The following is a 25,652-nucleotide window of genomic DNA, read 5'->3' as shown; positions in this document are numbered from 1 at the left end:
AACCTGAGACAGAAGTAAACTTGTATCTAGTTTAAGATACTATACAGGGGTTGGCAAAAGAAGGTTTACAGTTATGAGTATGCAAAACACAGAGTTTATTCTTGTGATATTTTTATAATCATAACCCGCATGTCTTTTTTCATACAGTTGTAAACCTACTTTTGCTTATCCTTGTATTTGGGGGAATCTTTGTTGCAGCTGAATAACCTTACAACCTGATAAGTATATGTTTATCATCTCAGATCTTCTACATGGGATGTGTATTCTGCCCAAAGAATTCAAAAAAATTTTTTCTTGGGAAAAGTTTTGTTGTTTTTGTCTAAAAATCTCTGTATTTTAATTAGTCAGATTTACTATCAGAAGATTTTTTCATCACTTCCTTTTTGTTTCATTTTCATAGGTAGCTTTATTTGCTTTTTAGAAAAATATATACAATTACTGGGTCCTCAGTTCTCTTAAATAGTTTTAAACTATACTATACTAAACTTGTACTATAATGCAAGTACAAGGAGTCTATATCCACTGTTAGAATGCCAATACTGTTCAATAAAGCAGCAGGTGGGAATGCTGGCAGCCAAATCAAACCACTGACAGGAACAGCAGGAACTGAACAGGTCATCTGGGTCATACAGCATGGGAGAGTTTTGTCCCCTTTCAATTTTAAGAATGAAAAGATGTGTGTATTCAGCTATCTTAACCACTGTACTTTGCATGAAGACATTTGGATGTGGGATGGGGGACCTTGGAGCTGATAGGTTAACTCTGTTCAAGCAGAGCTTGCCTTTCAGGGGGGTGCTCAATGGGTTTAGATCTGTTAGGATTACCTGTCACAGTTGACTGGTAACAAATGAAACTCAAAGTTGTGGAGTATTTGTTAATACTGTTTCTTTGGATTAGACCCCTACTTTCTCCTGAATGTTCTTCTTAATGAATTCATGGTATCCAACACTGTTTGTGAAGACAGTTCAGGTGGCAGCTGACTTCCACAGTTTCAAGCAGTTAAGCAAGAAGACAGCAGGGATTGCCTTAGCTTCTTCAACCTCGCCTTTTCCAGGATATACTATGCACTGTATATAAATAACTACATCCTATGGAAACTCCAGGCCTACCTCTCCAGGAGCATAATTCTGCCACCCCTGCTTTTGGGGCTTCTCATGGAATGGCAGCCTAATCAGCGTGCCAGCTAGAGGCCAGTTTGTCATAGGACTTCTTGAGGGGCTAAAGGGAACTGGGTTAGGGAACTGATACCAGGAGCCATCAGACTCCTTCCTCGCTGTACATAACACACTTGCTAAGTAAGCAAAGCATGTTGAGCAGCTTCAGGCTTTGGGCTCTACAAATGCTTATCTGAATGGGAGAGGGGTGATGGAGACAGGAAATGAGCAGGGGAGCTGAGGCCCCATTAGGAAGGAGAGGGGAGAGAGCGAAATTTCATTCTCTGCTCCTGGATCTCCTGCTTTGTCTTTTGGATGCAGCTGAGTATCTCCTTAAAGAGCACTTTGTATTCCGGAGGCGCTGTGTTGCTGGGGGAGCTGGCAGGCTCAGGGGTGCCAGTGGTGGTCAGGTCCTTGGCAGCTGAGTCCCTGGCAGCTGGGTCCCTAGCCGGAGCCCTGGCAGTCTGTACAGCCTTGTGGGACAGTGAGTCCCCGTCCTGCTGGCACTTCCGCAGCAGCTCCTCATACTTCGCCTTCAGGGCACTATACTGAGTGTCCACTTCATGCAGCAGGGACACGCCCCTCTGCTTCATAGCCTTGGACCTCCGGATGCATGTGTCCTCGTGACCCTTCAGGATGTCACCGCCTGCCAAGCTACTGAGTACTGTCTCACTGCTGCTGCGCTTGAGGGGCCTCTGCTGGGCCTCAGGCACCGTCAGCTGCATCTCCTCGAGCAGGCTCTGGTCAGGCTCCTTGAAAGGGACAAATAGGGAATCGAGCATCAGCTTCTCGACCCCCTTCACGAAGGAACGCTCCGACTACAGCACCCTCCGCATTTCAGCCACTTCAGCCTCCAGCTCCAGCACCCGGGCCTGGTAGATGCTGGCGGTCCCCAGCTGCTGCTGCAGCTCTACGTCCTCCTTCAGCACAAAAGCCCATACTCCTTCACCAGGCACACCCCCCACCCCGCCCCGCCTCTGCCACTCCAGGCTCAGCTGTGCTTGCAGCGTCCTCACTGCCTTCTTCAAGTGCTTGTTGTCCTCTTCCTCAGCGCTTGGCTGACTTGGCAAGGAAGTGATCTCCGCAAACACGTGGTCATACACGAAGTGTTGGCGCAGGTCATGGAGCTCTTCAAGACATGAGAAGCTGGGTGCTGACTTCTGGTCACACTTCCCCGGCTGCTCCTTCCTTGGCTAGATGACTTCAGCTCTTCCACTTGGCTCTGGAGGTGATCGATGTTGGCTTGCAGGCACTCGATTGTTTCAGTCAGACTCAGAATCTTCTGCTGTGAGGCTTTGCTGTCAGCAACAAGCTTTTGATTTGTTTCTTCCAGTTCCCTTGCTGTGACATCTAACTGCTCATAAACCTTCGCATGCTGCTCATTCATCTGCCGCAGAAACTCCACCTGCTTGATCAGGTACTCAATTTCCTGTAACTGCTCCTGATTGGTTGTATACATCTGCTGAAGAGAATCCTCCAACTCTGTATTCCGATCCAGCAATGTCTTCCCAAGCTCAGCAGCAAGTTGGAGATCTTGCTGGAGGTCCTGGTGGTCGTACCACAATTCGTCCTCCTTCATCTTGAACTCTTCCACCAGGTTTTCCGCCGCATCTTGGTCTGTTCTCCCGGGGGCAGGGGCCCCCGCCGCCTCCATCCGGCCTCAGCTGCTGCCTCGGGCGCTCCGCCAGCCCCCTGCCCTCAGCCAGAGCCGCCCTCAGGTGGGACAAGCCCCCGCGTCTCCTGCCTGTCTAAAGCTGCCTGCCAGCTCGCCTGGAGCCTCCCAGAGGTCCCAAAGGCCGGCAACGCGGCCCGACTGCCCTAGCCGGCTCCCGGAGGCGGCTCCTCCCATCACTTTCTTATTATTTTATTTCTACTGTGCCTACTGTGTATCTCATATTTCATCCTATTTGTGTTTATTTGTGTCTTTCCTGTTATCTTTGCTCATGCATGCTAAACATTTATCAATATTATGAACATGCTTAAATATTTGAACTGTATAGTCATTCAACTAAATGTTAGCCTTGGCTCCTTGGATTAACTGTTTCTTTTCTTTGCTGCTGACTGAGATTTCTTTATGCTTCTACCACCTCAAAGATTTGCTGAAGAGGCCATTTAAAAATATTATTACATATTTTACAAATGTCCCTTTTTCCTCCATGCAGTCTTCTAATAGATTAGATTTTTTTGCTTGTTTAGTGAGGACTTTCTTTTTCATTCTAGTTTTCCTCAATATCTATAGATTCTGGTGCTTATTTCTTTGTTCATATATGAGAATTAATTGATTTGGGAACTTTGGGTAAGTTTCCTCAGAGGCTGTGAAGGTCACAGCTTCTGTGCCCAAATTGCAGGACTCTGTAGGCCATTGTGCAGGAATTTGCAGATAGGCAGAATTCCCTGTAGGCTGTTGAGGAAAATGAAGAGGTGAGCTAGGTTTCCTCTCTTTTGCTAAAAAAGAGAAGCATTTACGCTGGGAAACAGAGGTGCTACCATATGTTTTGTGGATCCGTGGAGCTGGGTTTCCATGCTTTCACTCTATTTCTAACCTGGAAGACCAACTCTATCTTGGAATTGACTTCAGTTCCCTCTGTTTGATGCCACTGCAATGACAGAGTTTGGAAACACAGAAGCATCTCCTTAATTTTTTTTTTTTTACTTTATTTTTATTTTTTTACACTATTACAGATGTCCCCATTTCCCCCCCTTTTCCCATCTCCACATCTGCCAACACCATTTTCCCTTCCACCTGTCCATGAAAAGATGCTCAGAATCACCAACTATTAGGGAAATGCAACTTGAAATCACAATGAGATATCACCTCACACCTGTTAGAATGGCTGTCTTCAAGAAGAGAAAAAGTAAGCTTTGGTTGGTAAGAATATAGAGAAAAGGGAACTTTTGTGCATTGTTAGTGGGAATGTAAATGGGTGCAATCACTATGGAAAACAGTATGGAGGTCCCTCAAACCATTAAACATAGAACTAGCATATAATCTATTAATTCTACTTCTAGGTATACATGCAAAGAAAACAAGATCACTATCCAGAAGAGATATCTCCTCACCCATGTTCATTGTAGCATGGTTTACAACAGGCATGGCATGGAAATAACCTATTTATTTACAAATGATTGAATCAATAAAATATATGTACATAAAATATTATTGACCAATAAAAAAGAAGGAAATACTGCAATTTGTGACAACATGGATGGGCCTTAAGGGTATTTTGCTAAGTGAAATAAGTTAGACAAAGAAGGACAAACACTACATGTTATCACTTAATGTGGAATTTTTTAAAAAGCTGAACTTATACAAATGAAGACCAACTTGATGGTTGCCAGAAGTGAGGTGAGAGAGAAATGTGTGAAGGTCGTGAAAAGGTACAAACTTCCAGTTATTAGATAAATAAGTTCTGAAGTGTTTTAAAAAATGGTAACTTTTAGAGAGACAAACAGGGAGTTGGTGGCGGGGGGGGGGGAGAGAATAATTATGTCAATCCAACATCTGGAATCAGAATTATTACAATTTTAACTTTTGTGATATTACTTATATGTCTTCCATGCTAAGCTGTAGGCTTCAGGAAGGCAGGAGTCTTATACATTTCATTTACTTCTCAACGCTGCATGTTTGAGTTACTCTCCAAGGCAACAAACATCTACAATTATTATTTATGATACTGAATTCAATTATTGTGCCAACCTGATACCTCTGCAAGTGAGTGCTCCTTTTTTACTTTTATTAATTTTAATGTGATTTTCTCTTTTGGATAAGAGGACAGATCTTCATTCTTAGAATTAGATGTTGATGCTCCTCACCTGACAGAGACAGGGTGTTTCTTTGAGTAAATGCTTAGGAATGCTGTTGGAGATTAGATTTCTCACTCTTTATCCCTTCTGCATTCCTTGCAGTAGAGAATACACACAAGGAACTAAAGAGGGATCAAAGTAATAATGGTAAAAACCTAATAAATTTCATATGCTCAGCTCTCTGGTAAGTCATCATTGGAAAATATAGCTGGGACCAGAGGACAAAGAGGAGGCCCTCAATTTCATCCCCTAAATTTTATGTTTTATGATACAGTCCTACCCCCAATCCAGCTAAATATGGGGAGATTTGGTTTGAAAATTTGGCTCCAAGTACATATACCCCCATCATCTGCAGGGAGGATTGCAGGATCCCCACAAGCGAAGCCCTAGTAGAATGTAAAATGCAAAGGAGAGAATGGTGGCCTCTGGGTTCCTCTCTAGGAAAGAGGCTATGGGCAGGTGAGTTTATGATATTTGAAAATAAAGCAAAAGAAACTCCATTGGTGCTCTTACAGATCCTCCAGGCAGGAAGTGAAACAGGTTGGAATGTTTTTCTTATTCTTGGTGTGGAATAACCCTGCCCACTGCTCCCAACAACATTTGACCAATTGTACTAGTGATTCTTCTTATCATAGGAAAACACAAGCATGGGAGAAAGAGATGTTTCACTCCTATTATGCAGCCTGTGTGGTGAGAGGAAGAAAAGCCATTCTCTGTGGAAGTAGAAGTGAAAGAAATCAGATTCTTCTTTAACAGAGAGCATACAGGCTTCTTTCACAGACTTTGGGTGAGATTGATAATGTTACTTGTGGGTTAGAAAATGTGGGGAGAGGCAAGGCACTTCTTTTTTGTGCTAGGTCTTGAGTAGTTCATATTAAGAAAGCTAGTTTTGTTTTATAAATAATGGGAAGCTACTGATACCATAATGCAATGTAATTACTATAATAGAATCTTGATAAGGGTGGAAACATTAACCACTTTACTCACTGTTTTATTACTGTGACTATTCTAGTGCTGGAAATATAGTGGATAATAAATACTTATTCAATGACTGGGGTTTACATAGGATTAGTTAGCTTCCTAAATTCGTGCAGCTATCAAATAGCTCAATTTAATTTGGGCTTTGTTAAGAAATTCTGGAAAGGTACCGTTTTGGGATATTGAAAATGTTTTAAAACAGTGTTTAAGAGGATGGCATATGGAGTCAAGCAGGTAAAGTCAGTTTCAAATCCTGTTACCCATGTCTCAGCTACTAGTGCCCAGTAGCACCATAACATAAGGTAAGATGAAAGTTCCTGTGAGGTCCAGCAGCCAGGACCCAATATCCCAGACTGCTACTGTTCCCAGCTGCTTGAAGAAGGGAGTAGGGCAGTGTGAAGAACTGACTGTGGAGTATGAAATCCTCTAGATTTTTTCATCAGAGACAAGGAAACAGTTCAAGTTCTTGCTTATAGATGTAAGCAGCTGGCTCCTTGGGCAGGGTCCTGATCTGCTGATCCTTGTGAGTTCCAGGGCTGAGGGTGGGAAGTGCCAGGTCACCAGGAAACACATTATTATATCGGCTCCCATGATAAAAGAAGTAAAAGGACATGAGAAATGGCACTGGATTCATGAATATTCAGAAATCCTAGGTTCTTCCTGGAAGAAAATGCTCTTTTATAATTTCAGAAATCCCATATATTTTATTACAAGGAATCCCATTTTTTTATGGTTGGGAACTTCATGCAAATACATGACTGAAACTCATGGGGGCCAAAGCTATCTGGCTGATCACCATCCAGCTGGAGGCGTCTCTGCACGAGCCCATGTACTTACTACCTGCTCAGCCTCCTCTCCCTGTTGGACATGATGCTCTGCCTCACCGTCATCCCCAAGGTCCTGGCCATCTTCTGGTTTGACCTCAGGTCCACCGGCTTCTCTGCTTGTTTCCTCCAGATGTACATCATGAATAGTTTTCTTGCCATAGAGTCCTGCACATTCATAGTCATGGCCTATGACCAGTACATGGCCATTTTCTACCCACTACAATACTCATCCATCATCACTAACTAATATGCTGCCAAAGCTAGTGTTTTCATCATGGCTTGGAATGCTTTGCTGCTCTTACCAGTCCCCATTCTGTCTGCCAAGCTCCATTGCTGTGGAAAAAATGTCATTGAGAACTACATCTGTGCCAACTTGTGTCTATGCCCTCCTGCGACAATTTCACCCTGAACAGAATCTACCAATTTGTGGCTGGTTGGTAGGTTCTTACTGGGCTCAGATTTCATTCTCACATTCCTCTCCTACACCTTCATCCTAAGAGCTAATCTTAGATTCAAGGCTGAGAGGGCTGCGGTCAAAGCCCTGAGCACATGCGGCTCCCACTTTATCCATGTCCTGTTCTTCAGTACCATCCTGCTGGCTGTGGTGTTGACAAATATGGCCAGGAGGAGGGTCCTCATTGACATCCTGATCCTTCTCAATGTCCTTCATCACTTCCTACCCCCATCCTTGAACTACTGTATATTTTTTTAAATTGTTGTTCTATACAGTTGTCGCAATTTTCCCATTGCTCTCCCCTGCCCCACCCCCCATACCCCACTCCCACAGTCAATCCCCCCCCTGCTATCTACTTCTTTGGGCCATTTTACATGTTCCTTGACTAGACCCATCCCTTGTTACTCCTGTTATCTCCCTCCCTTCTCCACTCTGGTCACTGTCAGTCTTTGTTTCCATGCCTCTGGTTCTATTTTGCTTTTGGGTTTTTTGTTGTTGTTGTTGTTGTTCACTACCTTCCTTTTATAGGTGAGATAATATAGTATTTCTCTTTCACTGAATGGTTTATTTCACTTAGCATAATACTCTTCAGTTCCATCCATGCTGTCACAAAAGGTAGGAGTTCCTTTTTTCTTTCTGCTGCATAGTATTCCTTTCTGTAAATGTGTCACAGTTTTTGGTCCATTCATTTACTGATGGGCAGTGAGGCTGTTTGCAGCATTTGGCTATTATAAATAACAGTGCTATGAATATAAGGCTGCATAGATTCTTTTGAATTGGTGTTTCAGGATTCTTAGGATATAATCCCAGCAGTGGAATCCCAGGGTCAAATGGCAGTACAATTTTTAGTTTTTTTGAGGAAATTCCATACTGTTTTCCATAGTGGCTGTACCAGTCTTCATTCTTACCAGCAGTGCACTAGGACTCCCTTTCCTCCACATCCTTGCCAGTGCTTGTTTGTTGATTTGTTAATGATGGCCATTCTGCCAGGTATCAGGTGGTATATCACGTGGTTTTAATTTGCATCTCTCTGATGGCTAGTGATGTTGAGCACCCTTTCATGTGCCTGTGGGCCCTCTGTATGTCAACCTTGGAGAAGTGCTTGTTCAGGCCCTTTGGCCATTTTTAAGTTGGATTGTTTGTGTTCCTTGTGTTTAGTCACATGAGTTTTTCACATATTTTGGAGATCCAACCTTTGTCAGAGGTGTCATTGGCAAATATGTTTTCCCATATGGTAGGTTCCCTTTTCATTTTGCTGATGTTTTCTTTAGCTGTGCAGATGCTTTTTTAATTTGATGTAGTCCTATTTGTTTATTTTTTTTCTTTTTTTCGCTTGCCCTAGAGGATATATTGGCAAAACTATTCCTGTATGGGATGTCTGAAATTTTATTGCTTATGTTTCCCTCTAGGGCTTTTATGGTGTCATGGCTTATGTTTAAGTCTTTTATCCATTTTGGGTTTATTCTACTGTATGATGTAAGTTGGTGGTCTAGTTTAACTTTTTTCGCATGTACCAATACAGTTCTCCCAACAGCATTTGTTGAAGAGGTTATTTTTACTCCATTCTATGTTCCTGCCCCCTTTGTCAAATATTAGTTCACTATAAAGACATGGGTTTATTTCTAGACTCTATAGTCTGTTCCATTGATCTATGCGTCTGTTTTTATGCCAGTACCAGACTATTTAGATTACAGTGGCCTTGTAATAGTTTGATATCAGGTATTGTGATCCATCCTACTTTGTTCTTCTTTCTCAAGATTGCTGATGCTATTCAGGATCATTCTTGATTCTACATAAACTTTTGAAATGTTTGTTCTGTATCTGTGAAATATGTCATTGGTATTTTAATAGGGATTGTATTGAATCTATATATGGCTTTAGGTAGTATGGACATTTTGATGTTAATTCTTCCAATCCATGAACATGGTATATGCTTCCATTTATTTGTGTATTCTTTAATTTCTTCAGTGTTGTGTAGTTTTCTGAGTGCAGGTCTTTTACTTCTTGGTTAAATTGATTCCTATGTACCTTATTTTTCTTGTTTCTATAGCAATAAGATTTTTTTCTTAGTTTCTCTTTCTGATATTACATTGTTGGTATGCAAAAATGTCTTTCATTTCTGAATATTCACTTTGTATCTTGCTATTTTGCCAAATTTACTTATTAGGTTGAGTAGTTTTTTGGTGGAGCTGAAAGGGTTTTCTAAGAACAGTATCATGACAATCGCAGATAATGTTGGTTTTACTTTCTCCTTCCTAATTTGGATGGCTTTTATTTGTGTTTGTTATCTGACTGCTGTGACTAGAACTTCCAATACTATGTTGAATAAAAGTGATGAAAGCTTGTCTTGTTCCCGATCTTAGGAAGAAAGCTTTTATTTTTTGCACATTGAGTATGATGTTGGCTGTAGGTTTCTCATATATGACCTTTATTATGTTGAAGTATGCCCCTTTTATTCCCACTTTGCTGAGTGTTTTTATCATAAATGGGTGCTGTGCCTTATTACATGCTTTTTCTGCATCTATTGATATGATTATGTGGTTTTTGTCTTTTCTTTTGTTTTTGTGATGTATTATGTTTACTGATTTGTGAATATTGAACCATCCTTGCATCCCTGGGATGAAACCCACTTGATCATGGTGGATGATCTTTTCAATGTATTGCTGGATGTGGTTTGCCAATATTTTATTGAGAATTTTAGCAAATAAGTTCATCAGTGGTATTGGCTTGTAGTTTTCTTTCTTTCTTGTGTCTTTATCTGGTTTTGGGATTAGGATGATCCTGGTCCCATAAAAAGAAGTTGGGAGTCTTCCCTCATTGGATTTTTTGGAATGATCTGAGAGGAAGCGGGGTTAGCTCTTCCTTAAATGTTTTGTAAAATTCTCCTGTGCGGCTGTCTGGTGCAGGGCTTTTGTGTGCCAGGAGTTTTTTAATTACTTCTTCAATTTCACCAGCTGTTATTGGTCTGTTCAGACTTTCTGCTCCTTCTTCATTCAGTGTTGGATGGTTATATTTTTCTAGAAATTTGGGCTTCATCAACGTTTTTGTAATTTGGTTTTGATGTAAATGTTGTCGGGTCATTCTTTGGTGGGTTCTTCCCTCAAGCTGGCTGACTGAGGGTTTCTTCACCCACCATGCGTTTCATGCTGTTGTGCAGGTGCCCCATTTATTCTGTCTGGATCTTCCTTTGGTGATGTCCCAGTCTGGCCTTAGGCAGCCTGTTTGAAACTAGCAGGGATCTACTGTCTGTGGCTGACTCCTTTATTTGTTAATCTAGTCACTCTGCAATTAGTATTCAGCCTTAAGCACCACAAGTGGGAGAGAATATCACCTGGAGATGAAGTTATTGCTTCACCCGAGGCTGATGCTACTGGGAGGGGAGTGCTCTGACTGAGCAAGATGGCTCTTGCAGTATGGGGAATGATTGAGCACAGGGATCCTGGCGGTTACTCCCTCAGGTCTATCCCCAAACCCATCTTCCCTAGACTCTCCTCAAGTGTCTCTAGTCCACTCTGACACTCACTTTGCCAGAGGCCAGGGTAAGTGGCTGCAAATGAAATTTTATGCGTTGGCCCTTTAGGAGGCTCAGTGAGACTCCAGCTGTCTCTCCCTGGCAGATAGAAACGCTGCCACTTTTCACAGCTGCATGTTATCTGGGTTCCTTTCTGGTCCTGGTGCTGTAGGCTGGGAAGCTCAGCTTGGGGTTTAGGCCCCATACTTCTCAGTTGGTCCCCTCCAGCTTCTGAAATTTCCCTCCAGCACTTTCGCTATCACATTTGGGAGCCCAGCCAGCCCTCTCACATCTCCTCTGTACTCCATACCAGTCATGTTGGGGTAAAGTGGTTTCTTACGTATGTCCATGGTTATAAGGCTTCTCACCAGTTAGTGTTCAGTTGGTTATTCTGGATGATTTCTTCACAGTTTAGTTGTAGTTCCAGATTGGTCCTGGGAGGAAGGTAGTGTAGCTTCCACTTACTCCTCCACCACTTTGGATCCACTCCTGTATATGGTTTTGGACAAAAGAGTTAAAGCAAAGGTTTCAGAAGTTGCTGCAGAGGAGGCTTTACACAGAAGGGACTTTCTGTAGAAACACCCATTACTATTTCCCCTGTTTCTATTCTAGCATTTATAATTTCAGACCATAAAATAATGCTTGGATTATGACTATTTCCTACCTGCTTTCTGTCCCTCCTGTATTAGGAATTACTATAGATCTCTTAGTACCCATCCAAGTAAGATTGCTGGGTTAAAAGGTAGTTTCATTTTTAAGTTTTTGAGGAAACGCCATATAGTTTTTTTCCTATAGTGGCTGCACCAGTCCCCATTCTCACCAACAGTGCATGAGGTTTCCTCTTCTCCACGTCCTTGCCAACATTGCTATTTGTTGAATCTAATGAACAAAATAAACTTATGAACAAAATACAAGAGAAACAGGCATGGACATAGACTGACAGCTGTCAGAGGGGATGGAGGTTAGGGGACTGAACAAAAGAAGGTGAGCGGATTAAATAAAAACAATTGTGTGTGTGTGTGTGTGTGTGTGTGTGTAAACACATAGACAACAGTGTGATGATAGCCAGAGGAAAAGCGGGAGTAAGGGTAGGTGGTGGGCAAAGTTGGGGAGAAATGGGAACAAAAATAGACTTCGCGTGGGGGCAACGGGAGCACAATGCAGTGTGCAGATGGTGTTTTGTTGAGTTGTACACTTGAAACTTGTATGGTTTTGTGAGCCAATGTCATCCCAATAAATTTGATAAAAACAGAAACAAATGAAGTGATTCCTGTTTCCTGGGAAAAGAGTGTTGCAGTTTATTGGAGAGATTCCAGGCCATGTAAAAGGGAGGGCAAACCCAGCTGTAGCTTGACAGTCTTCCTGTGTTGAGGAGAGGGACATGGGAGTCAGGGGAGGCCAAGGCGGCCGGAGTTCAGAGGGCAGAGCACCGAAGAAGAGAGAACTGCATAAAAAGAGAATTCTAAAGATTTGCAGAGGGGTGGGCGTCCCTCAATATTCATCATGGTACTGACTGGTATGTGCATGAGCAAAACTATCCAAAAATATTTGAGGAAACAAAAACAAAAACAATAATTCACAATCACACATGCAGCTCCGGGATGAGCTTTTTCAGAATTGTCTAAATTGAAGCATGTGGGCTAAGCCTTTTTTCCCTCTTATGAGCTAGTATTTGGCTGGGGGTTGTCGCAGGGAAGGAGCATAACTTTGGAGACGGCAGCTCCCTTATGGGGAGGGCAATGCACCAAAGGAACGCAGTTGAATGCCCTTATCAGTGTAAAAGAGAAAGTCCGGACCAACACAATAAGACAAAAAAGAAAGGAGAGTTTTAATGATCAGAATAAAAATGGTTAAACTGTTTTTATTTTTATATGATATAATCATTAAAAATAAAGATTTTTAGAGTAAGTTATATGTTCAGTAAGATGTTTAGATATGAGATGAACTAAAAAGTCAATTGATTTCCTTATACCAGCAATAATTATCTAAAAATATTAGATGATTGGATCTAAAAATTATGGTACATATACACAATGGAATACTATGCAGCAGAAAGAAAAAAAGAACTACTAAACTTCGCAACAGCATGGATGGAACTGGAGAGCATTATGCTAAGCGAAATAAGCCAGGGGGCGAAAGACAAATACCATATGATCTCACCTATAAGCGGAACCTAACCAACAATACAAAGATGCAAGGAAAATAAGACCAGCAACACTGAAAGGAAAAGAAATAAACAGAGACAGAGGCAAGGAGTGGGGGCGGTGCAGGGAAAAGGAAGGGAAGGGGAAAGTCCAGGAACATACAGCCAGGACTCATGGACAAAACCAAAGGGGAAGAGCTGAGGGAGGGAGAGAGAGAGGGGGCAAGGGAAAGTGGTGGTGGGTAGGCAGAGACAAATGTATTTGAAAAAATAAAAATAAAAAAATAAAATAAAAATATTAGAAATTAACATACCATTTACAGTGGAAAAAACTTCTTAATATGTAGAAATTGGCATTATCACAAAGCCTGTAAGGATACTATTTTAAAATTATGCTTAAAGTATTTAAGTGAGGATCTACTTAAATATAGAGATAAACCCTATGCATGAAAATGACACACAAACATTTTAAAGATGTCAGTTCTTCCTAAATTAATTGATGAAGTCAATGCATTTTCAAGAAACATTCCAGCAAGATTCAAAGGAATATTTGTTACAGTTATCCTAAAATGTTTATGGAAGATGAAAGTTTCAATAAATGGAAGAGTTTTTAAAAATATTCAAGTCACTGCTTACCAGATAATAAAAGATATTGGTACAAACTCATAGTATATAAAACAGTGGTGCCTAACATAAAGGCCTGGGGCATAATAAACAGTTTATAACAGAAAAATGTATTGGGTTGGCCATAAAGTTTGTATGTTTTTTTCATAAAATAAAAGACATTTTTCATTTGAGTATGTTGGTTATCTCCCATGTAGTGTAATATTGATTGTTCTCAATTAATGTCTCAATTTGATCACTATCACTATCTACCTGACTGTGAAACATCATTGTCCAGCAAGAAATCTCTAGCATGAAACTTTGCAAACCACTTTTGATATGTTCGATCAGTCACAGCACCTTCTCCATACACTGCACAAATATATATTTTTTGTGTTTCAGTTGTGTTTTTACCTTTCTTGAAATAATAAAGCATAATATGCCCCACATGTTGCTTATTTTCTTCTATCTTAAATATTAAAATTGCTTCACAAAAATTCATGAATTTGGATAAGTGTTTTTTTTAATGCATGCTGTCACAATACAATCTAACAAAATTGTTTTGAATGAAGTTAAAGACAAGTAAGTGCTACTAGAGCTATCTTATGGAAAAAACCAAATGAATGTTTTGGCCAACACAATATGAAAGTTAAATTGATATGGGACAATATCTTTCTATACATATACATACATATAATCTTGATATACATGCAGAAAAACATAGATGAAAAGTGCACAAGAGATTGTCTATACCAGTTATTTCTGATGGGTGAGATTTTGCTGGACTTTAAATGATAACATCATATAATTTGAATGTTAGCATGTTGATGTGTTATTTTATAATCAGAGGAAAAATTAAAAGCTTCTATTCATTGGGCTGTATTGTTCAGAGTAAGAATTCAAAAGATGAGAATTAAACTGGTGAGAGAAACATATCAGTGTTTATGAGTAGAAGACAAATGTAAGAAACCAATGAATTCAGGTACACAGTTAAAGGTCACCAGTTAGGAACTCATGAAGAAATAAAAACGAATGATGGAAAGGGTAGGAACTACAAAGCAGTCATTTCATCCTTTATTGACTTGATGGTAGCATCCTTTTTGAAATTTCAGTTTTGGCCATCAGTCTGTTCTGGGGCTATCTCCACACAGCTCTATTGATTTCCAAGTGCATTACTCCCAATGCCAAGGAATAGAGCTGTGTTATGAAGATCCCAGCAGAAAAGGCTTCTGTGCAGCTTGCCTATGAGTTGCTATCTTTTTGTTCTCCTAATTGTACTTATAATGGATGGGCCTAATCTCCCATGTAATATCAAGGGACAGGAAGCTCCAGCGAGGAAGTAGACTGCTACAATTACACCAACCCCAAACACATTTATAAAAGGCACCAGGAGAATAAATTTTTGCCCATTGTCTAATGTAAAGTAGCTTTCAGATGGTGATGTTTGCAGGTGGATCAGATGAGACAAAGCAATTAAATTATTACCTAACTAAAAAAAATTCATATCTCAAGTTATTTCTCTGTTGAACATATTTTTTTTGTCTAAACCTCTCCCAGACTCCTCTCAGATTTATTCTTGATTTAAGTACACTACATGTATCTTCTCCTATAATTATTAATTTATTTATATGCATTTATTTTTCATTAGAATGTCATTTGCATGCAGTGGGAATCCCATTGCTGGGAAAATGGGAAATGGTTGAATACTCAGTTCAATTTGTTCTCAAGATTTAACTTGTCTTGTTTAACTTTCCACTTTTTTTGAGTTATCTAATTTCTGTGGTTGATCCACTTCTAAAATTAAGATTTGAAACATACTACTTTCTGACTAACTTCAGGCTCAGATTTTGAAGTATCCTTTAGTATAGTCACAATTGTTGGACATCAAGATTACAAAGCCATTGATAGAATCCCATCTATACTATTATTCATCTCTCCCGTTTTGACTTTGTTTCTTGTTTAGCTTAGATTCTATATGCATCATTTAGTTACTCTCTTGCAAACAACCTAAACTTCTTTGTTCTCTCTCTCCATTGTAGTTGTTTGGAAAAAAAACCCAAACTCTTTACCAATCTAAATGCCTATCTCTTATGTGAAAGATTGAAAATTGCTAAAATAAAATCCCCTACATAAATTTATTGATTTCACTTTATTATTATTTACCTCAAATATAAACTCACAAATACCCAGAAATCTTGCTGTGTGATAGTAAATAGGCTTTTATTCACTAAGTTGTCCAAGGCAGAATCCTAAGTATTGTATTTGATTTATACATTGAATGGCTCATTTCTAATTCACTAGTTTATCCATTTGATTATTCTTCCAAAATTTGTTCACTCCAATCCACTTTCTCTGCCACCAATCTGATTCAGGTCACCACTCTCTCCTGCCTGGACCATGCAGTAATATTTTGACTGGCTTCTCTGCTTCTACTCTTGTTTTCTCTTCTAGTCATGCCTCTCTTCATTAAATCCTTTTTGATCCATATTATCTAAAATAATGTTCCCATGGTAATAATGCCCCGTGATGGCACATGACAGATTCTGTATATTTTCTTTCATATAATTATCAAAGCTGCATTTATTTCTTCTATATTTTATCTCTGTGTTCAAAAAAAATTTAAAATATGTAAAATTAGATAATATATATACATGGTTCAGTTAGTATTACTTCTGACTACGTATAATAGAAAAACCAACTAATGATGGCTTAAACAAACTAAGTTTTTTTTCCTTCCATGTAAAAGAGTTTCCGAGGTGCACATCAAGGGCTGAAACTGAAGCAAGCTCCCTTTCTGCTTTATTATGCTAAGAATCTGAATTTCATCCTTAAAGTTGCTGATAGTTTATTTCATTTTATTTTTTTTAATGAACTATAAATTTATTTATTTATTTATTTGGGTCTGTTTTTGTTTGTTTTTTTTTAAATTTATTTTTTCAAATACATTTGTCTCTGCTTACCCCCCACCACTTTCCCTTGCCCCCTCTCTCTTTCCCTCCCTCAGCTCTTCCCCTTTGGTTTTGTCCATGAGTCCTTGCTATATGTTCCTGGACTTTCCCCTTCCTTTCCTTTTCCCCATCCCCCCTCCCTCCTTCCCTACTGTCTCTGTTGGTTTCTTTTCCTTTCAGTGTTGCTGGTCTTATTTTCCTTGCATCTTTGTATTGTTGGTTAGGTTCCACGTATAGGTGAGATCATATGGTATTTGTCTTTCGCCCCCTGGCTTATTTCGCTTAGCATAATGCTCTCCAGTTCCATCCATGCTGTTGCGAAGTTTAGTAGTTCTTTTTTTCTTTCTGCCGTGTAGTATTCCATTGTGTATATTTTAAAATGACTGCTAGAAATTCAGGCATCAATCCTGTGCCTGTTCCATGAGGGAGGAATGAGGGTAAATGGCCTACATTTCTCATCTGAGTTAACCCACATTACAGGGTCTTCTTGGTACCCACACCAGATTACATATACTAATGTTTAGAATCTGGATTTTGGCAGTAGAGATGGGGTACTCAGATAAAATCATGGTTTTTCTTACTAAAGAAGAATGGGGGGGTCTTGGGGAAACAACTAGCAATCTCTAACATACCATCTTATTCCTGTCAGCCAAGCACACATATGTCTTACTCTTATAGGTTTTTTATACATCCTTTCAGAGGTAGTTTGATTATATACAAAATATACATATAATAAAGATATATTTATTTATATGCATTTGTTGTATATTATTACAAAATTATTTTGTGGAGCATTCTATGTATTGTTTTGCCTCTTGTTTCTTTTCTAACCAATATATCTTAGAAATTATTCTAATAAGTACATTTAGAGATGCCCACTTTCTTTGATAAGCAAATACTTAGAAAGAGCTCTTGGTTGAAGGTAAGGACCATGTTGGCTTCATTCATTAGTATATACAGTGTCTAACGGTTTGTGGAGCAGTAGGCAGTTAGTAAGCATTTGTTTAATGGATCAAGCACACAAATAGCAAATGTCAAAGCTAGGGTTCAAGTTAGCCTATGATTTGAATGATTTTATTACTATAATCTCATCCACAACCTTCATGTGTTAAGTTTGGTTGACAGATTTTCTTACATTGAACTCGCATTGCATTCTTTAGGTGGTAAACATATTTATTGGTTGAAAATGTTAACAGTTTGCTGAATTTGATTTGCTAGGATTTTCTTTCAAATCACAGTCACATTAATTGGTCTAGTAAAGACAGCAGAAAAGAGTCATTTATAACATGGACATTGGAATCAGACATGTGGCTACCATGCTGGCTAACTGTGGGACTTTGACCGTCATCTCTCTATGTGTCTCCTGCATAGTGGAGATAATAGTTTCTACTCCAGAGTTGCTCATTCCTATCTAAGGGAGATAATTCAATAAGAAAAAAATATATAAAGACCTTGAACAGTTTAGGTCACTCAGAAAGTACTCAAAACATTGGAGTCATTTTCATAACAAAGGATCCCAAATTTTAGTCTCTTTTCCTTCATTTTAATCCATGATTGTGCTTCAGGTTTATGCACCCAATCCCTGACTTCAGGATTCTAAGCAAGTTCTTACGTCAGTTTCAAACCACTCCTTCCTTTATATCCCAGGGCCCTACCTGCAAAAGCACCATAAGACAGAATTCCCAAAGGACTTAGCTTCTCTTTCCCTAAGCCATCTTTTTCCATCTGGGGCTAAGGAGGCGGGGTAGGAGAGGAACAAGGAGCTCATAAAACTCTCAGGAATTATTCACTAAAGTCCCACCAGCATGGTTAACACTATAGCTGATACATCATCAAGGACTCATCCTTCTACATCTTCTGTAAGTTCCAGGGTCATGGAAAGGTAGTACAGGCTGCATTAGGTCTATACAGGAAGCGTAACAAGGTAAGCAGGGGTTCTTTCTAATAGGCAAACTCCAGTAAATAAGGAGAAAAAAAGCAATGAGGAGGTGGGAGAAGGTGATTCTGGATGCATTAGTAACCAGAAATTCTGTAAGAAACCTCCTACTTTCTCTTTCTTCCCTCTGCCTTCCTAAAAGAAGCTTCTGTTTTCTTGCTTAGTTAGGAGACTTAGCTCAAGTAGGTAATTGGGCTTTGTCTTCCCTGAGCAGGAAAGAATGGAAGTCTATAAATCCTACAATGGGATAAAGATGCTAAATTTAGTATGTCACTGGACACCTGGCACACAAATTCAGAAAAAACATTAATGAAGAAGCTTCCCTCAAACCCCGTCCCAGTAGAGCAGTATAAACTGGAGAGAGAAAACTTTCTTTGGATTGATAGGAAGCTCTCTTTCATATTTCAGCAACCTCAGTTTCTCTGTGATTGCTCTCTGAGGCTCCTACTTTTGCTTTTTTCTCCAGTCTGGGCTTTTGTATATTTTAAATTTCTTACCAATGTTCTTTGTTTTATGCAGGCCACAAATCTATAATTTGTAACAATGACCTCCCCAAAATGAATCAATGCCTTTTATCATTTGGTAACATGATTGTGTCTCAGTTTGACAAGGAATTTCTTATTGTCCTGAATTGGAAAAAATATGACAAGTGGACCAACCAGAACAAAGTTGAGAAAGATTCTCAACTGTTTTGCTCTTGATATTGTACTTCTGTGAAATAAATTAATACATATAGTATACTTAAAAGAATGCTTGGTATATCCTCAGCACTTGGTATATATCAGGTAATATTGTCAATCTTATTTTAGAGTTCCTACAATAACTTTTACTTTATATACCACATTATCCATCTGTGTTCATATATGCATTTCCACCTGTCAGAACATCTAAGAATCTGTTTCCTTTTCCTTCTTTCTTATTTCAGATTTTCTTACTCCCTGCCTCCCTTCCCTTCATTCTCTGGTGCTAAATGGTGAAGAAATGGACTTTAACAGGCTTGGCTGGCTGAAGGCAAGTGTCCTGGGCTAATGAGCTTCAGGCTATATAGGTTTGGCCTTTTTACAAGTAAATGGCCAACCTGTGGTGAATGGAAGTAGATACATAGGAGGAATGATCAACAAGTGGTCTTTGAGAAGGAGCATAACCAGCTATGGAGATTATATCGCACAACACTAGAAAAGGACAAAGGGCTAAGAAAGGCACTCATCAGGGATGAGGAAATAAGATATGATGATAAGGGTCAAGAAGGAGAGGAAAGCCTGATGCAAGGAGAGGAGGTTTTGTATGGAGGAGCTGGTAATGATTTAGACTGAAAGAAAACCAAGGAAATTCTTCTTTACATAATTAGGAACAACAGAGTTGTTTTGTGTTTGTATTATGGCAAGAACAAAAGGCTTATGAGTCAGAGCCCTAACCCAAGGTTTTACCATTAACCAAGGGGGAGCTCTTGAGGTGCACCTGCACACAATGGCATGAGTAAGCCCCCAAGTTCCAACATCATGCATTTTGTGCCATTTGCTGCCCCTTGCAGCTTACCGCACAAACCCTCAGGGACCATCATTTGCAGCATTGATTAGAACTTCTCTTTTTCTTGCCTCGGTGTTCTCTTGAACTCACTGAAACTCTGATTAATTTTCTCCTCTGCATTCTCTTCCTGAAATATTCCATCAATATCAAACACCAGGGTACAGTAATTCAGGAGTCCTTTTTCAATGGACTTTTATTAAGAATCTGTGTTGTATTAGAGAATATTGTCATGTGTAAGTGGAAGAGTGTACTTTACCCTCACAGTGTGGGGTATGGTAGAAGGAGACAAATAGGTATAAAAGCTATGTGCTAAGGGTTACAGAGAAAATTGCAGTAACAATTGAAATTGCTTTTTCAATGGACTAACTACTCTGACTATTCTACTTTCCTTCTGAATTTTTAATTTTCCCTAAACAAATAAGCATGCTGCAACATGCTTCTTTTTTGTCTTGCTTTTTACTTCACATATAATCTTGAGATGAGGCTCTCACCTACATAGTCAACCCTCCCTATTTACACTTCCTCAGCTCCCTTCATTCTGGTTTCTATTGTCACCAGTCCAATTAAGTACTGTGGTCCAGGTTACTAATGATGTCCTTTTAATAATATTTAATAGCTATTAATGTTCTCATGTTATTAAACTTCTACTTAACTGAAAAGTTATTCAGTCACTGATTGAAATTTTCCTAGGTCACCATATTGTTCTAATATTCTTCATGCCTTTCTAGACCCTCCAGTTATGTCTCTTCCTCTCTATTTAACCCTTTTAGAGTTGTTATTCTTGAGGGTTTTAATCTCAATCTTATACTTTTCTGACTACATCAGCTATGTACTAATTCTCCCTGAATTTTTTATCTTAAACCAGGATCCTATTAATATGTTCAGACTCCTTGTTTCCAATAGCCTAAATGAATCTCTGTGTGGAGATTATGAATGTCCCAGCTTTGGCATATACTGATGCACACTAAACATACTCATTTGCCTGTGTTTCATCCTAGTGATTCTATTTATTTACTCAAGTCAGAAAACAGGGTGTCACTCTGGGCATTTCACCATTGTCCCTTTCATAACAAATTTGTCACTAAATTCTGTCTTCCTAGGCACTGGAGTATGTCCATTCTTCCCATTCTCAGTGTTTCAGTCTTTGTTTAGATGCTTACTACTCATCTGGACTATTGTATCATCCTTTTTTTCTGCTTCTGCTCTTTTTGCCTAAATCCATCCATAATACTGCATCCAGCATGATATTCCTATAGCTCACATCTAGTAATGTCTCTCTCCTAATAGAAATACTTTTTATGTCTTCTTTTTATTTATAAAATTAATTATAAAGTCCTTATCATAGAAAAAGTCTGTCATGAGGTGACTTTCTTTCTTCTTTAAACTCCATTTTCTGTTCTTTCTTTCAACTCCCCACCGCCTTGGCTCCAACCAGATTAAATGTTACATAGAGTTTCCATCCATAGTTTTTGCCCAGCTTATTGCCATGCTTTTACACAATCAATTTCATATACCTGAAATCTACCACTCACAGTTATAAGTTGTCCACGTCCAACAAAACTCAGCTGAGGTGTTAGTAACTTTAGGAAGACTTTTCTCTTATTCTCAGGCTGATTTAGGAAATTTTATTTTTTACTCTTTTATCATTATGCTCATAAATCTAGTAATTAATTTATCCTACAAATATTGTTGGGCACCACTTCATGATAAGCACTGTGCCAAAGGCTTCTACTTTCATGGTATGAAATGTCTAGTTGGCACTTGGGTGGAAAAGTATTTAACCATCACACAAATGTATAACTACACTGTGAGGTTGAAACAAAATACTATAAAAACATAAGATAGGAGACCTTGATATTGTCTGGAGAGGGTTAGAGAAAACCTCCCGGAGAGTGGAATATTTGAATTGAGATATAAAGGATGAGTAGAAAGTAAGTGGATGTACGTGTGGAAGCATAGAATACACAGTCTTTCAGGATAAGCAGGAGCAGGAGTGTACGTTGTATTTGAAGAGCTGAAAGGACAGTGTGGCTGGAGCTCAGAAAGCATGTGTAAGATAGAGGGGAATCAAATGAGACTGGAAAATGAGGAAGCGGGCAAATGGTATGTGACCTTGTATTCATTCACTCATTTACTTATTTATTAAGTAATTTATTCAGTAAACCAGGAGCCCCTATGAAGGAATCTACTTATATGCTATACCTACAGTGATGAAAAAACTAACAGGCATGGTTTTGTCTCTCATGAATTTATAATCTAATACAGTTCAAGTTAAGGCTTTTATTTTATTCTATTAATATTGAGAAACTGATGACATATTTCAAGCAGATGAGTGGCAAGATCAGATTTTTATTTTAAAATACTTCTCTAATTTCAATGCAGGGAATGGTTTTATAATGAAACCTAGAGTACATTAGGAGGAAAATTCATTATTTCATTCAAGAGATAATGGTATTTTAGTCTTGGATGGTGACAGTGGAGATAGAGAAGTAGATGGACTCAAGAGCTAATTAAGAGGGAAATTTGACAGGTCTTGATCTTGGGTTTGTAATAGGTAGTATAGGTAAAGAATATGTTCAAAATGCTAGTCTTTAGTTTGTGGAGTAGTCCAGATCTATATGTCATTCTCTGAGATAGGAAATGCAAGAAAAAGACCAGATTTGGAAGGAAAATCTTAAGTTAATTTTGGACTTAGTGAGTTTTAGATATCTTTGTATGTCAAGAGACCCAAGCTTGTATGTCAAGCAGGCTTCTAAAAAATTCTAGGTTAAAGGTATAATTTAGTAATCATCAACATGCTTGAAGATATAGAGAAGAGAGAAGAAGTGGAAGAAAGTTCAGAACAGAATCGTACAAGTGAGAAAAGAAAATTAAATGATTGAGTCTTGAAAGTGATGTCAAGGTGGTAGATGAAAAACAAGTCAGAAGAGAATAGGAGATCAGGTACTATGAGATAAATCAGGAAGTTGTGATACAAGCTAAACCAAAGAGAATGTTTCAGGGAAGAGGAGTGGATCAATTGTTTTAGCAAGATTCAACAATCTAAAGGTAATTTTTCTGAGAGTTGTTTTATGGAAACTGGTAGAGAAGGAAGCCACATTGAAGTGACTTGTGGAATGGCTATGCAGTGAGGAAATGGAGACAGTAACTATAACAGTGTTTGTGAGAAATTTGGATGTAAAGGAAAGGAGAAAAAGAAACACCTGAAAGGCAAAAAAAAAGGCCTTCTAATTTTTATTTTCAAAGATGAGAGATACTGGAGAATATTTGAAAGTCAAGGCAGGTCCTTAAGAAGGAAATATGACGCAAAATTAAGGAACTACAATGCCCAATTGACAGTACAAATACAGGTGAGAAGGGATAAGAATGAATGTAGGGGATGGAAGGTTTTGTTGCCAGTGGAAATGGGGTCCTTTCATGGAGTTGAAAGAAAAGCACTTCCAGGGACCCATGCGTGGGAGGATGAAGTTTAGTGGTAATGTTTACTGGTTTGAAATAAGTGGCTGCCCCCTGGATCCAGGTGTCTCATCTCCACCTGACCTGTTGTGTAAAAAGTCCAGCCTTGTCTCCATCAGGCCCAGAATATGGCCATTGTCCAGAAATTCTGTGCCAGTAGACATGTCCATGGACATTTAACATGTCCATGTTAAAGCTTAGTCCAGTTCAGGCTCTGTATCCATTTGGCTAGCTAAGTCCCTTTTTCAGGTTGTACTTTGGCTAGTGTTGCATTGCTGTAGTGAGGCTCATGCTTGGAGCCTGCACTTGGAGCTTGTGTGGCTGATAGGCCAACATGGCCACTGCAGAGGGAGAACACAAGAATGAATGGAGCAAGTGCATCATGTTAGAGAGAGAGAGAGAGAGAGAGAGAGAGAGAGAGAGAGAGAGGGCAAACTTGCCTCTGTTAAGCTTTGTTTACATTATCTTGGGCTTGGGAAGGACCAGGTCTCTCTCTCTCTTTTTTTTTTTTTTACTATTTTATTTATTTATTTTTATAATCTTTATTATATATTTTCTCCATTACCATTTAGTCCCCATACATCCCCTACCCCCAGCAAGCACTACCTTGTTCAGTCCTCTCTGGCTGGTGTTGGGCCCTCCCCCTAACCAATCTACTTCCCAGATTTTCTGAGGTTCTATGTTCCTTATCCAATCCTTTTCCCAGGCTAGGCTCTGCTCCTTATGGTCACTATCTTATTTCTACTGCAAATGTGCTTATCTTCCACTGAGCCATTTTGGCTTCTAATGGCCATGTGCCCAGTAGAGAAATTTCTCTTTTATTGGTTTATCTTTCCCTTGGTAACCCTGCTAGTGACTGGTAAAGGTTACCAAGGGAAAGATAAACCACTTTGTGATTAGGTCCTGAAGTGGGAGGATACTGCCGTCACTTAGGGAGTCTATGAATGTTGCAAATTCCTAGTGTAGTAGGCTTATTGTCCAATTCAGCTCCCTAGTTTATTAGGCTTAATAATGTCTGATTCCTTTTTCTTCCTTTCTTTATTAATAACTAGCTACCTATGCTAACAGTTTGACATTTTGAGGATGGACAAATTCTATTTTAATGGGAACAAACAAGGAAAAGATGAGAGAATGTGCAAGTGGATTTGCAAGTTTTAACTTGGGGAGTTGAAGAAAATCTCATTGATGTGTTCTCTTTTCTCTGTAAAGTAGTAGTTGATGTCATCTCCCAAGGGAAGAATTTAAAAGCTGAAAAGAATGAAGAAGTTTTAAAAAAAAGGTCTTGGCAAGAGAGGAGAGTTGATCAGGGAAGATTTGTAGGTTGGATGGGAAACACTGAGGGCCCGTTTAAAGTTGGTAACTATAAGTTCATAGTAAAATCAACCTTTCTGTTGTTTTAGGCTTATTTCAAGAGCACTGGAATAGTCAAGTGCAGGTCTTAAAAAGTAAATGGTTATATTCAAATAGAATTGGGATTTTAGCAAATGATGGATTTAATCAATTTTATAGACTATTCTCTTCTAGAATACCATGAATTGGGGAAGGGATAAAACAAAATTATCCATCTTGACTTGTATTGGTTTATGGAAGTAGGTAAGAACCTAAATAGAGGTCCCCCCAAAATGCCAACAGTTATCTCAAAATACCTATTAAAAAATTTAAAACAACACCCATTAAAGAAACTTCTTACTGACCATAGGTTAGATGCCCCCTTTATCATATATGAGATTATCATAAAAACTAGGTGTGTTTTTAGCCTATCTCCTTTATACTACTAACACTGTTTTTCTTACATTGCTACCATATTGACCTAACTTGTTACAAATTTTTAAGGTTGTGAGGTTACTCCTTATTATCCTCTTATTAATCTAGTTTTTTCAATGATTCATTTTTCTTCATAGACCATAGCATTATTCTTCAAGTTTCACTACTGTACCAAAAGGAAAAAGAAAAAAAAATATTTTTGGAAGGAAGTGACATACCTGTTTTCCTATATTCAGATCTCTCAAAAGGGTACACACTGTCTTCATCTTTCTCAAGCTACTCACTCTTTCTCGAAGGTATATGGTGTATTTCCAACACAATATATGTGGATGTGCAGATAACATTTTGAATATTAAACATTCCTGATTATTGCACTAAAAATAAAATTATTGACTGGAATTTGCCTTATTTGGAAAGTCTCCTGTATATAATTAGTTTACTAAATTGTAAGTGAGATGGATACTTTTGAAGTCAATTAAAAAAATTACCTCTTTTATATGCCTGTACAAATAGCTCAAAGAAGTCTTTTCAGCTGAAGAGTCATTCT

The 25,652-nt window shown here is 38.9% G+C and overlaps 1 protein-coding gene and 1 pseudogene across 1 annotated transcript; one reads left to right on the top strand and one right to left on the bottom strand.

Annotated features, from left to right (window-relative positions):
* Positions 1-1,402: 1,402 nt before the first annotated feature.
* On the bottom strand, positions 1,403-2,754 carry LOC129076525 (cerebellar degeneration-related protein 2-like). Its single transcript, XM_054580685.1, is given in 2 exon segments — positions 1,403-2,337; positions 2,340-2,754. Coding segments are annotated over 2 exon segments (1,329 nt in total). The 5' UTR covers positions 2,734-2,754.
* Positions 2,755-6,703: 3,949 nt separating this feature from the next.
* Positions 6,704-11,362, top strand: LOC129076457 (olfactory receptor 56A1-like; annotated as a pseudogene).
* The last annotated feature ends 14,290 nt before the right edge of the window (positions 11,363-25,652 follow it).

The sequence above is a fragment of the Pteronotus mesoamericanus genome, unplaced genomic scaffold (genome assembly GCF_021234165.1).
Source record: "Pteronotus mesoamericanus isolate MK-2021 breed Mesoamerican mustached bat unplaced genomic scaffold, CSHL_Meso_final contig_591, whole genome shotgun sequence".
Classification (NCBI taxonomy): domain Eukaryota; kingdom Metazoa; phylum Chordata; class Mammalia; order Chiroptera; family Mormoopidae; genus Pteronotus; species Pteronotus mesoamericanus.
This window is presented reverse-complemented; position numbering and strand designations above follow the sequence as displayed.